Genomic DNA, 12835 nt, shown 5'->3' with positions numbered 1-12835 from the left:
GATAACAATTTTGCTTCTTTCCCTATGCTCCAGGCTAGATATCACCTCTCTCAGTCACATTTTTATCGATATTTACAGGTGAGACATTTTGTTAGGGAGAACGTTGCTAATTTCCCAAATAGACCACACAATTATAATTTTTATGATACATTTCTCTTACAACCAAACTCCAAACACTTGATTTCCCACTTTATCACTGCCTTTGAGACACCAGCAAACACCAGTCATCTCAAGGAGGCATGGGCAAAAGAACTGGGAGTCCCACTGTCAGAGGAATTATGGAACGAGGGCCTGTCCGGTATACAGAAGTGTTCTATAAACTCTAGATTTCGGTTAATTCAATTTAAAGTCATACATAGACTGCATTATTCCAAAACTAAACTTCATAAAATATTTGATTCAGTGTCTCCCATGTGTGATAGATGTGGCGGAGCGGAAGGTTCACTTTCACATTTATTCTGGTACTGCCCAGTGCTGGACAACTTTTGGAGTGACATATTTAATTGGTTCTCTAAGCAATACAGAGTAAGCATTCAACCAGACTGTAACCTGGCAATCTTTGGCTCCTCTGAAGGGACAACAACCCTCCCTTCCCACTGTAAGCAGGCTCTCAAAACAGGCATGGTAGCGGCCAAGAAATTGATTTTACTTAACTGGAAGTCTCCATCGTCTCCTTGCTTTAAGAGGTGGCTCAACGAAATGGTTTGTGTTTCTAGAATGGAACAGATTCGCCTTAGCAGAGGGGATGCACCAAACTATTGTGAGAAAGTGTGGAAGCCATTTTTGGCTTTACTTGATGAGACCTAAATGACCAATGTATGAAACAGGCTTTTATGTATTTGTACGGTTTTATCTCTTTCTTTTGTATTTTTTCGGTACTGACTAAGGGTTTGATTCTCCTCTCTGGGCTTTTTTTTTTCTTTTCTTTTTTTGTGTGTGTGTTCTTTTTGTTTTATTTTCTATTTATACATACATGACGGTATCATGAGACAGGAAGCACTGGGCTACCACTGGTTATTGTGTGTATTCTCATATAGCCTCTTTCTTTAATTCATGTAGCAATGACAGATGCTGTATACCCATCTTGTATGTAGGTTTTTTCTATTTTTTTGTAAAAGTTTAAAAAAGTTAAAATAAAATATATATATATATATATATATATATATATATATATATATATATAAAAAAAAAAAAGAGCTCTTTGAGGGGCACTTTTGGGAAATAGGCTTATTTGCTTTCTTGCCCAAGAGTTAGATAAGACGATGAAGACCTCTCTCATATCAGTACACTAAATATGAAACTACAACCAGCAAGACAAAGACTAGAAAGTCACCGTGCCTGGCTAAGAAATAGTCTGGCACATAATCCCCCCTAAAACCACAACTTTTCATTCTTACACTTCAGTTTTTGTACAAGTTAAATAATGAGATATAACATGCAAAACCTGCCAGCAGCAATGAATCGGGTCTCACGCGTCCCCGCACGTCAGGGGCGCTGGCGGGACACCTGTCGACGGGGCTGTGTATTTCTGCGACTATCGGACACTAAGGATGATGTTTTGCAAAGTTTGGATCACTTCCTGTGTTCACTATATGGCGTTAGACAACATACACTAAACATGCATATATGACAATACAAATTTCTTAATGTAAATTGGATAATGTCGCAAAAGACTGACTTCCTGTTGCCAGTAGGTGGCGCTATGACTATGACTCAATATTGGAATGTAGATGTCTTCAGGTTGGGCCTGTTATAGTGCATGAAAAATTCGGAGCAGCGACCTCCAAAATGGGCACAAGAAGCTGATCTCCACAGGGTAAACTATTAAATGTAAAGCCCCTGAAAACCTGGTTTTCAATTTTCAGTATGTCTTTATAATATACATTAATATGAATGGTTATATAAGCAACAATCAAAGTTAAAATTGCACAAAAAGAAATCCTACGTCTTTATTAGAAACAGCAGACCCTGAGGGTGGAGGCAGATCTTTCCATAGTTTAGGTGCTGAGGACTATTAAGAGTGGTTTGATCAGGTATGATTCACAGTGGCCTGCCAATATAAGTTATCCCATTTAGATTAAAATGTTGCTAAATAGGTTTTCCTTATAATGGATGAAGCTGGTGTTATTATTGTCAACAAATCCCATGAAAAGACAAAAAGCAACAATGCATTAGCTCGTCTCTCTACCCTGTCTGGTGTTCAGCAGTTAGCCCAGTGGTTCTTGTGAAGAAGCAGATCTTTAAAAACAAGTCACAAATATAGCCTATACTTTCATTTTAAGTAAGACTAAAACAACTCCTAATACAGCTGGGCACTGTAGTTATTAGCTAATGTTGCTCAAACAGGAGTAAAAAGTGCATTTGTTGTGGATTATTTTCAGCTTGGATACACATTTGGTGCTCTAGTGAATATTTACTGAATCTGGTTGGGGTTTGACTCAAAATAGATTACAGTGCCCATGTTCATTTAACTGTGGGCTCATTGATGTGTTTTAAATAGTTTTTGAAGAAAATTGAGGTATATGGCACAGAGGAATAAGCTACATATACAAGGTTTGTTCATCATGAATATCAATTCATTGTTGGTTTTGTTTTTCATGGGATTTGTTGATAACTATAGAATATCACCAGATTTAATCTTTTTGGTTATTGTTATGGTAAGTCTTCAGGGAATTGATATAAACAACAAACCAACCTTCCAACACCCGTATATTGACACTCGTTAACATGCCATCACTGCCATCATGTGTACAACTTCCCCAACCAACCTTGCCCCTACAAAAAAATGAATCATCCCCCAACTTCCCTTGGCCCTGACACACCAAGGTCCTAGGGTGTTGGTGGGCGTTGGCGTCGCCTTGGCTGTTCATCTTGGAAACGAGTGAGGAAAACAAACAAATGACTGTGACAGGCGCACCCAAGGCTCCTTACATTTTTCATCTCGTGATCAGTGCAATACACATAGATACATAAAAACGGGTCAAAGATTACGTTTGAATGTTCCTTCTAAAAACACACAGGTTCGAACTATTGGAATAGCTATTTTTTTTCCATAAAATGGCAAACATAGCCTACAACGAGATATACATAACATCTTGTTTTGGCATTTCTATTCCAACGTAACATAAAATAAACTAACATTAATAAACTAATATCCTACACCGTGATATTTAATATAAAGACCGTAATAGACCTCTCTCTACCTTACGTCCATGCTTACGTAAGGTAATGTAGCCCGATTTGTTCAGGTCCTATATCTTGACCAGTAGGCTATCCTAACCTTAACAACTTGAGGTCAATGCCTAACCCCAACCAATCGAGCTGCTGTGTTGCACAGTTTCTGGTTTTTGACATCTATTACACATCCCTGTTGGATGTTTTTCCATGATGAAAAGCATACTATTTAAATAAGTATGTCCAATTCTCCTCTCCAAGTCTCCAAGTCTCCTCTTTCCTATTTCCTCCTCCTCTCCTTACATTACCAACACTTTTTGGATGTTATTTAAATGTCTTTGTTTATTTCCTTTCCACACAATGCTCTTTCCTTCTGTTTTTGATAATTTAGTGTCTATGTTTCCCCTCTTCACCGCTTGCTTGGCTAGCTTGTCCACCCTCTCTTTACCCAAAATGCCTATGTGAGCAGGAACCCACATATATACAATATTAATACCTTGTCTTCTTATTCCTGCATGTGCTGTCATGATTTCATAGAGCAAATCCTGTCGACTAGATGTTCCTGATCTTAGACTGTACAGGGCAGATAGAGAGTCACTACAGACTAGGGCCTTCTTTGGTCTATATTCTCCCACCCATTCCAGAGCCATCAATATAGCATATATATATAGCTCCACTGTAAATACACTTAACAAATTTGATGTTCTTCCCCTCTGTAACTCAGGACTACAATAGCAGATCCAGTGTTTCCTGTTTCTGGATCCTTTGATCCATCTGTGAAGATATGCACATATGCTTTATATTTAGTGTCTTCATATTCATAAAATTCACTCACCAGCAGAGGTGTCTATAGTATTCACATTCATTACTCCGGTAGAAATATAGATACTAGGGTTTAAAAATACTTCTGTAGAAGTTGAAGTATCAACTCAAGCTTTTTACTCAAGTAAAAGTGTAAAAGTACTTAAAGTATAAAAGTAAAAGTAATGTAAGGGGAAAAAAATTATATCAATATGCTTTTTCAAATTAGACGGCGAGTTTTGGAAACAATTAGCTTGTGTACTTGGGTGCATAAAGAGCTTGCAGCGCATTCGAAAGGAGTTGTTTTTGCATCCAACCATTTCGAAAAATTCTTCCAGGTACGGCCAGAGATGTAGAAGGGTTGGCTGGTCTTCCTGGCTACCAACCTCCTCGCTGGTGCTTGGTTGGGACATTTCGCTCGAGTCCTCTTGAGCCAGGGACATCTTCGTAGTAGGCTACATACGTCTGCTATTTCCTTGCTGCAGTGTGACGTGATTTGTGTCATGTGCAGGTGCGATGGATCGCGTCGGAATGGTATATGTTTATACTTCTCATCCAATTCATGCTATCCTGATAGCGCGATTTATCTGGATAGGTTTTGGGGGTTTTTTTGTGTTTTTTTTTAACAATGACAAGCCGAAATGAAATAGGAGTAACGAGGCTATTTTTAAAATGTAAGGAGTAGAAAGTAAAAAGTCTGCTGTAAAATAATTACTCCAGTAAAGTATAGATACCCAAAATTTCTACTTAAGTAAGGTAACAAAGTATTTTTACTTCGTTACTTGACACCTCTGCTCACCAGAGTATCCGGTTTCCCTTGTGTTGTTGAATAATGAATAGATTACCGCCGAGTTATTTCATTGCACGCTGCGCAAAACGTACGTGGTACTTGGCAGTCGGCTGTAGTGTGTGCGGTGTGTTTCAGTGCAAATGTTTGGCCCAGACAAGGGCGACGAGGGCCGAGCCGAGGGCCACCTGTGGCGTTACAGATACTTGTAAATATGCAAATAAAGTATATTTAAAAGTGAATTACATGTTTTGATAATGGTTAGTTTGCATCACTTTGTCAGTGTTCTATGTAATGTAGTTGTATCTACATTGTAAGCCTTGTACAACCTGACAACACTGTATTTATTTATGACCCCAAAGAAAATGTGAATTTTGTAACATTTGAGAAGGAGTAAGAGAGGGAGGATCAGTGAAAGCAACAAGGCCACCTAAAGACACCCAAGCTTTAAGAGAATAGAAGGCAGAGTAAAGGGAGGCGGAGCCCCCACTGTCAGAGAGGAGAAAAAAAACAGCTTGAGACTACGAGTAGCCTGTCTTTAGTCTCCATCCCCCTCCTCACCCCTCCCTCCTCCCTTGCGCTCTGTGCACAGCCTGATGACATCATGAACAGCCGGTATAAATCCAGCCAGTAGGATTGCTGCACAGCTTGTAGTGCTGACTACACTGTCTCCCTCTTCTCTCATTCTATCACTCCCTCCCTTTGCTGCCTCACACGCTCTCTCTCTCTCATACACGCACACCCTTACACAGTCTCTTGCAACCTTATTCCTCCACACTACTGCAGACATGGCAGAGGCTTTCGTTGGCACATGGAACCTCAAGGAGAGCGAGAAATTTGATGACTACATGAAGGAGCTGGGTAAGTGTGTGTTTTGTGTGTACAGTAAATGTGCATATATTATCCAACTGTACATTCGGTGATGTTTCATACTTTACATACCTCACATTTGCAATCCCTACTGTCTACGTTTTTTAATATATTCACCACAATACTTACTCCTGCACTTTCTGTATACATATTTATATTTATATATATATATATATATATATATATATATCACTATATTCTTGCACTCTGGTTAGATGCTAACTGCATTTCATTAGCTCTGTACTCTGCTTAATGACAACTAGAAAAATTGAATCTTGAAAACGTATGCATGTGAATGTGTGCGCATGCGTGAGTAACAGGACGCAGTGCTGCATGTGAGCACATGTGAAAATGGGCTGAGGAAAGATAGATGTTTGAAGGTGTGTTTGTGTTTAACCTGTTTAAGCAGCTGTTCGAGCTGTAAAGCAGTTAAAGGGTAAATAAGGGTGGAACCAAAATAGAGAATAGGAGAAAAACTGATAAAAGAGGCACAAGGGTGGAAAAAGAGAGAAAGAAAGAAAGAAAACGGGGGAGAATGGGAACCACAGGGGGAGGAAAAAGAGGAAGAGTGGTTGACCGCATGGCCTAAAGTGCTGGAAATGAGGGAGGGGCTTTCTTTTAGTGGAGCAAACCCCCACTTTGAGTTTGAATGGCAACAAACTGGCATTCACACTTGCATAGTGTGGGTGACCTCTGCTGAAAGCTGTTCATTGTTTGAGGCCATGAAAGGAGTTGAATATTAAGATGGTCCCAATGCCGAGGAGCAAATGGGATGAGAATGTACAGAAAAAGTGGGCTTCAAACATCTCACCCACACTCGCACATAGTTTGTTGTGTGTGTGTGATGGGAACAGGTGCTCGGACTTTTACAACCGTGAAGAATGACACTATTTGACTTTGTGTGTGTGTGTGTGTGTGTGTGTGTGTTTGTGTGTGTGTGTGTTAGTGTGTGTTTGTGAAAGAGAGAGATTTATGCCTACTGGCTTCAGCCACAATTAATCGACCTATCTGCTCTGATTACCATAGAAACAGAGACCCTTCAACCTCTAACCCCAAACCTCTTGATCAATGACGCGTATGCAGACACACATCTCACATACACACACACAGACTTTTTGTTGTATTGATTGTGGGAAAGTAGCTGTTTTTGCTCTTGGAGATGAACCGGGTCTCCAGTTTGAAAAAGATTTTCTCCTTTGGTAGACAAGGGAGTTAAGTCACTATTACCCAATGAAATTTAGTCTTTTGATCCCTCCCTCCCTCGAGCACACACACACACACACACACACACACACGCGCACACACACACACACACACACACACACACACACACACACACACACACACACACATGAGAAAGCGAGCAATCATTTGCACACATACATGCCCAGGCAGACAGGTCAGTGGGCCCTGCAGTGTTTGAAGAACATGATGCAAGTTTGGACAGCAGTCAAATAGAGATTAGAGAGTGTCAGCTGAAGGAGACCCAAAGGACAAATGCATGGCTACTGCTTTTTACTTGACTTTTCATGTAGCGCCACCACAAGGTTGAAATTTTTTATTTTTAATTGGTTGAGATTTTTTTGCCTCTTTATTATTTGCCTGTTTATTTTTTGCATGCATCAAGGCAACTACTGTATGTCCTCCCCCAAAACTTTACATAACCCATGTGTCTTTGTTTTTAACAGGTGTGGGCTTTGCTACACGTGCGGTGGGAACCATGACCAAGCCCACCACTATCATCTTAGTGGAAGGTGACAAGGTGACGGTGAAGACCCAGAGCTCCATAAAGAACACAGAGCTTAACTTCAAGCTGGGAGAGGAGTTTGACGAGACCACCGCCGATGACAGGAAAGTTAAGGTGAGAGGTCAGGTTGCTCATACAGGAGATCAGTGAGAATAATGATTTTTACTGAAGGCAGCAAATTTTTTTTATCAATTCTTTGTTGAATGTATGTTCCTGCCTTCAGTCTCCTGGTGAGCTTTTTCAAATCGGCTCGGACTGTGACATCACAGTCCGAAATGAGCTGGCTAACCACAACCGTTAGCTCGTTAGCATGCAAACCGTTAGCATTAGCATGCTAACGCTAATGCTAACGCTAGTACGCTACGTTGTGCTCAATAGCAAAGCACTGCTACAACACACACAAGTTCACCATAATCTACAAAAGAACTACTTACATGCCCTCGTGTTTAGAAGTCTCTCAGCTAATCCTGCCTTGTAACTGACTGAAGTTGGAGAAACAACCTTTCTTTTACTGTCTCTAGAGCTAGCTAGCTGACATGATCTACATCTGAACTACTGAGCATGTGCGAGTGCAATCAAAGATAGTACAGAAGAAGAAGATGAAAAGAGGTCTCACTCTGTAGCTAAAACAGAAACCAGGTGAAAAGAGGATCTGCAGCAGTGAGAGAGAGCTGTGCAGTACAACAACAATATGGTGTTTTTTGAAAATTAAACCATGTAAACCTATTCTGGTACAACCTTAAAATACAGTTATGAACCTGAAAATGAGCATAATATGGGCGCTTTAATAAAGCGTCTTTAAGTGGTTCTCTATGAAACCCACTATACACCTAAAGCATGCTGAAGTATCCATAAATATATGAGAGTGATAATAACAGTCATGAGGAAGATTGATGGCAAAACAAAAAACTGTGATTTGTCACAGTTGGAGGTTGTGATTCTTGTTTTGAAGGTCAGAGGTAAAAAAATGGACTGGTCATAATTTGCAACCAATTAAGACACAGCGACATTACCATATTCTAATTTAGAGGTAGGGGGGAATGTACTGTGGTTTCGGAGTACAGAGGAGTAGAGTTTTGCTTGTTTGAGATACGTCACAGACTGGAAACATCCTTATTTGTGGCTCGTTGTGAGTCAAATTATTTCTCAGTCTGATTCAACACTCTTAAGACACAAAACAGGCGAGCATATGCATAATAAACTTTAAGAAGACATTTTGCTAGTATGAAAGCATCAAAAGCAAAAGCACAATGTTAAAATATTACATATGATTGGCTCATTTATTACTCATGCTTTAAAGTGACACTATATATGCAACGGCGCGGGTCAGAATCCGACCTGCTGCCCTTTGCTGCTTGTCATCCCTCATCTCTCTCCCCCTTTCATGTCTATCCATTGTAACTGTCTAAATAAAGGGAAAAGCCCCCCAAAAATAATCTTTGAAGTGACACTATATATGTTTTGAGAAAAGAAATAACATTCTTTCTTTTACAAATAAAAACCTATACCTACACACCTATGATCGATTTTTATAAAGCTTATGGTGGCTAATGTTAGCTAACGTTTGCAAACTTCAGATGTTGCTGTGGGCTATAACTGACAGTCCTGAGTCATTTTGGCTAACTTTACGACTCTTCTCTACTTGTGCTATTTTTTTACACATTTTAGCATTACAGTTACATTCGTTAGCGAAATAAGTAGCATTTTTCTGTTGTAGCTGGTCGAGGCAGAGCTAATTTAACTACTTTAGTGTTTGGTAGTTTAATCTATAACATGCATATTTAATAAGATCATACGTATGTTTTGCATGTGAAATCTTATACTGTGTCTCACTTTGGATGCTTCCATTAGTAAACTTACATGTAGTACACTGTGAACACTATGTAATCACTTGTGTAGTGCATACATTTCGACAGGGTAGTATTGTCTCAAATAGCCCACTGCCATTATGCACTTACCAGAAATGACTCTTCTTCTTTGTAATAGTGAATAGCAACCAGGCGGCGCATTACCACCCCCAATAAAATATATACCGGCTTGTTTTCCAACTATCCGACTACATTATAGTGGTAATTATTAAAAAAACACATGTATAAATTACATTTGTGTAGTTTTTCGCTGTTTCAATCACAACAGTTGCAGCTTCTTCACCGGCCATTTTCACAAGTTAGATAAATGTTGGTGGGCCTGTAGCTTCTGCTACGTAGCAAAGATTGGCGACCGTTGAGCGTGAGTAGCGCCCAGCGTTCCACTCTCAAACTTTTTGACCATTACGAGTGCACCATCCGGTCACTCGTAACGGTTGTTACGATATACGGTGTGATGCACTATGCACTCAAAATAGCAAGAACAGAAGTGCGCGAATTGAGACACAGCATTAATCTGCAAGGTAGGCTAACTGTAGCTGTCAAATAAATGTAGTGATGTAAAAAGTACAGCATTTGCCACTGAAAAGTACTGAAGTAGAAGTATAAAGTAGCAAAGCAAGTACCTCAAAGTTGTACTTAAATAAATGTTTAATGAACCAAACATTCATTCATGAGAAGATTCATATGATCTTGAGTATGTACAGTACACTAGGGTGTAATAAGCTCCTTCTGTTTGTCTCTCTGCTCGCTCCAGTCAATTGTAAATATAGAGGATGGGAAGATGGTGCACATACAGAAGTGGGACGGCAAAGAGACCAGTCTGGTCAGGGAAGTCAACGGCAACGCCCTCACACTGGTCAGTGCTCACACAAAATGTGTACATTTAACAATATGTGTGTTCATTGTTTTTGTTTTTTTTAACTGTCTTTCTCTCTCTTCATCACAGACACTTTCAATGGGGAATGTCGTTTGCAAACGTCACTACGTGAAGGCAGAGTAAAACACTGAAATCTCCCTCCAACATCTACTTGCATCAGCTAAAGCATCGCACCCCCAAACGCCTTAACACCACTTCAACCCAAGCCAAGCAATCCCCTCGCATGGCACTGCAGACTACTACTGCAGATTCCCATCAATGTCCCTTCATACTGTATGCTCAGTATTAACATTACTGCTGACTGTGAGCTCCCTTTTCTCCCTGTACTTTTCTTTATAGTGTGTGTTCCTCCTACTGTAAGACACACTGAATATAGTCCAATGATTTGTTGTTTTCTTTTAAAATCCAGTTCTGCATTTCATTTTTTTTGTTGAAAATGTGTTATGTCATGGTGCCTATGTTAAACCTGGAAAAGTTTGCCTATTGAAAAAAATAACAGCAGTGTACACAATTCTTCTTGTCTGCTGGACAAACTGATAAAACAATGAAAATGCTCCGGGATGTGTTCATTCTTGAGATGTTTAATGTTTGTACATAGTTGGTAGTTCCCGGCACAGAAAGTTCACTGACTAAAGACAAAGTTTACTCAACTGGGACTGAAATGAGCAAATATCATTGAGGGAAATTTCACATTATTCTAATTTATTGTAGAATTTGAGGAATATCGTATCATGTAATTAAATGCCTGGGCAGCTGCGATCAGTAAATAATTATGTACAGTGTCATTCAGGGAGCGTCAGCCCAAGGGCGCAGTAAAAGTTAGTCACGGTCATGAATTCAGAACTAAACTTTCTGAGTGTTGTGGACTTGAACGTACTCCAGGCAAAAGTTCAGTAGGGCAACACAATTGTAAGTAAAAAAGTATATACACAGAATATGACCATAGTTTCCAACACCACTAGTTTTACAGATACTCAGGTAATTATAGCTCCTCAACAACTCTGGCTACTGTGTGTGTGTGTGTGTGTGTGTGTGTGTGTGTGTGTGTGTGTGTGTGTGTGTGTGTGTGTGTGTGTGTGTGTGTGTGTGTGTGTGTGTGTGTGTGTGTGTGTGTGTGTGTGTGTGTGTGTGTGTGTGTGTGTGTGTGTGTGTGTTTTTTTTTTTTTTTTTTTTTTTTTTTTTTTTTTTTTTTTTTCCTCACTTAGTGAGTGGAAAGTTTGTTTACTTGGTGTATGTCATTTTAAATGTATCATTCCCGCCTCCCACAGTAGATTGATGTCATGTGAGTGACAGCCTGCCAACTAGAGGCAGGGGGAAGGGGTGAAAGGGCGCAGGGCAACTAAAGTTACCCTGAACTGAAATGGTCAGAAGAAAGGACAAACCCAATGCAAAATAGAGATTATGGGTATAGACATCTTGTATCAAATATATACTGCAACTATATCTGCATAGCTAAAAGTATTGGATACATGGTAAACAAAGGCAGGTGACAATGCGTTGAAGGTATAATTCTGTGTGGAAACATTTTATTCAAAATATGTGAACAATAGCATGACAAGCTCACAATTTTTTAATTTTGGTTTTTTTTATATTATTTTTTTTTTTTATATTTTTTTTTTTTTTTTTTTTGTTTAAAATAAAAAGTGAGTTTAAAAAAAAAAAAAAAAAAAAAAAAAAAAAAATATTTTAATTTTTAAGTGAAATAACCTAATGAGAAATGTAAGAAAGGGAAGAGGAGTCTTGAGACTGACTAATGAACAGGGGTCACTGCCAATGGAGTTCACAGCAGTCTTGCCAAATCGCTACAGCTGGAAACATTCGATTTCTCCACAATCCTACAAGTGGGAGCTTTGAGACAAGGTCAGAGCAGCACAAAAGAAACAAGATGGAAATTCCTTAACATCGCCTTATCTTGTCTTACATTGGCAGTTAACAGGGGTTACTGTATCTTTTGAAAAGAAAAGAAAAAAAGCCACTTTTTGCAACTTTGACCTATGGTACTGCGAAGAAACTCTAAAAGACGTGATAATTTGATTTCTGAGGAGGAAGGAGAGACTTGGTCCAATTGAAAGATTAAGCAAAAGGTTTAATAAACAACATGATGAAAATTACAAGACAAAATGAAACTGAATCATGCTTCTCCTTGTGGGAGTCACATAAAAACAGTCTTGTGACATGACAAAACAATACACTGTAAACAGCGGTCTGAACCTGCTTCCATTGTGGGGTCACAGTTTGCAGCCCTGAATCCTTCTCTGTTTCACAATTATATTCCTTTGGAATTGTGGGTGTTTCCTTGAATGGAAACTGTCCCAGGTTAAGGACACACCCCTGATTTCAGGTTTACTCCAGGTCACACACAAAGGTCGTTTATCATGGTAGTGCCGATTCTATTCAAGTTTACAGAGATATATGCATTTATTTTGTTCTAATCAAGTCTGGCCCAACAGGGAGTGTCTCCCCAAAAAGCAGAAACAACAGTTACCTTTCCTGTGGGGACAATGAGTCTTCTGTATGCTAAATGACAGACAGGACCTGATGATTCTTTAGAAGCTTGAGAAGGTGTGAGCCAGTCAAATGCTGATTAGGCGTAATCAGTATTGAAACAATCATTTTCGGCTCAGTTTCAGTGTCACTCAGTCTCACAGCAGTGTACATAAAATAAGTTACATTTTTGACCTACCAGTATATTGCTCTAAAACATCACCAAT

At 39.3% G+C, this 12835-nt stretch overlaps 1 protein-coding gene across 1 annotated transcript; it reads left to right on the top strand.

The window, feature by feature from the left end:
• Nucleotides 1-5412: 5412 nt before the first annotated feature.
• fabp3 (fatty acid binding protein 3, muscle and heart) lies at nucleotides 5413-10680 on the top strand. Its single transcript, XM_039819293.1, has 4 exons — nucleotides 5413-5623; nucleotides 7321-7493; nucleotides 10002-10103; nucleotides 10194-10680. The coding sequence occupies exons 1-4, from the start codon at nucleotides 5551-5553 to the stop codon at nucleotides 10245-10247; spliced, it is 402 nt and encodes a 133-aa protein (XP_039675227.1). The 5' UTR covers nucleotides 5413-5550; the 3' UTR covers nucleotides 10248-10680.
• The last annotated feature ends 2155 nt before the right edge of the window (nucleotides 10681-12835 follow it).

This window comes from Perca fluviatilis, chromosome 13 (assembly GCF_010015445.1).
Source record: "Perca fluviatilis chromosome 13, GENO_Pfluv_1.0, whole genome shotgun sequence".
Lineage (NCBI taxonomy): Eukaryota > Metazoa > Chordata > Actinopteri > Perciformes > Percidae > Perca > Perca fluviatilis.
The sequence above is the reverse complement of the archived record's forward strand: the minus strand, read 5'-3'. Positions and strand labels throughout refer to the sequence as shown.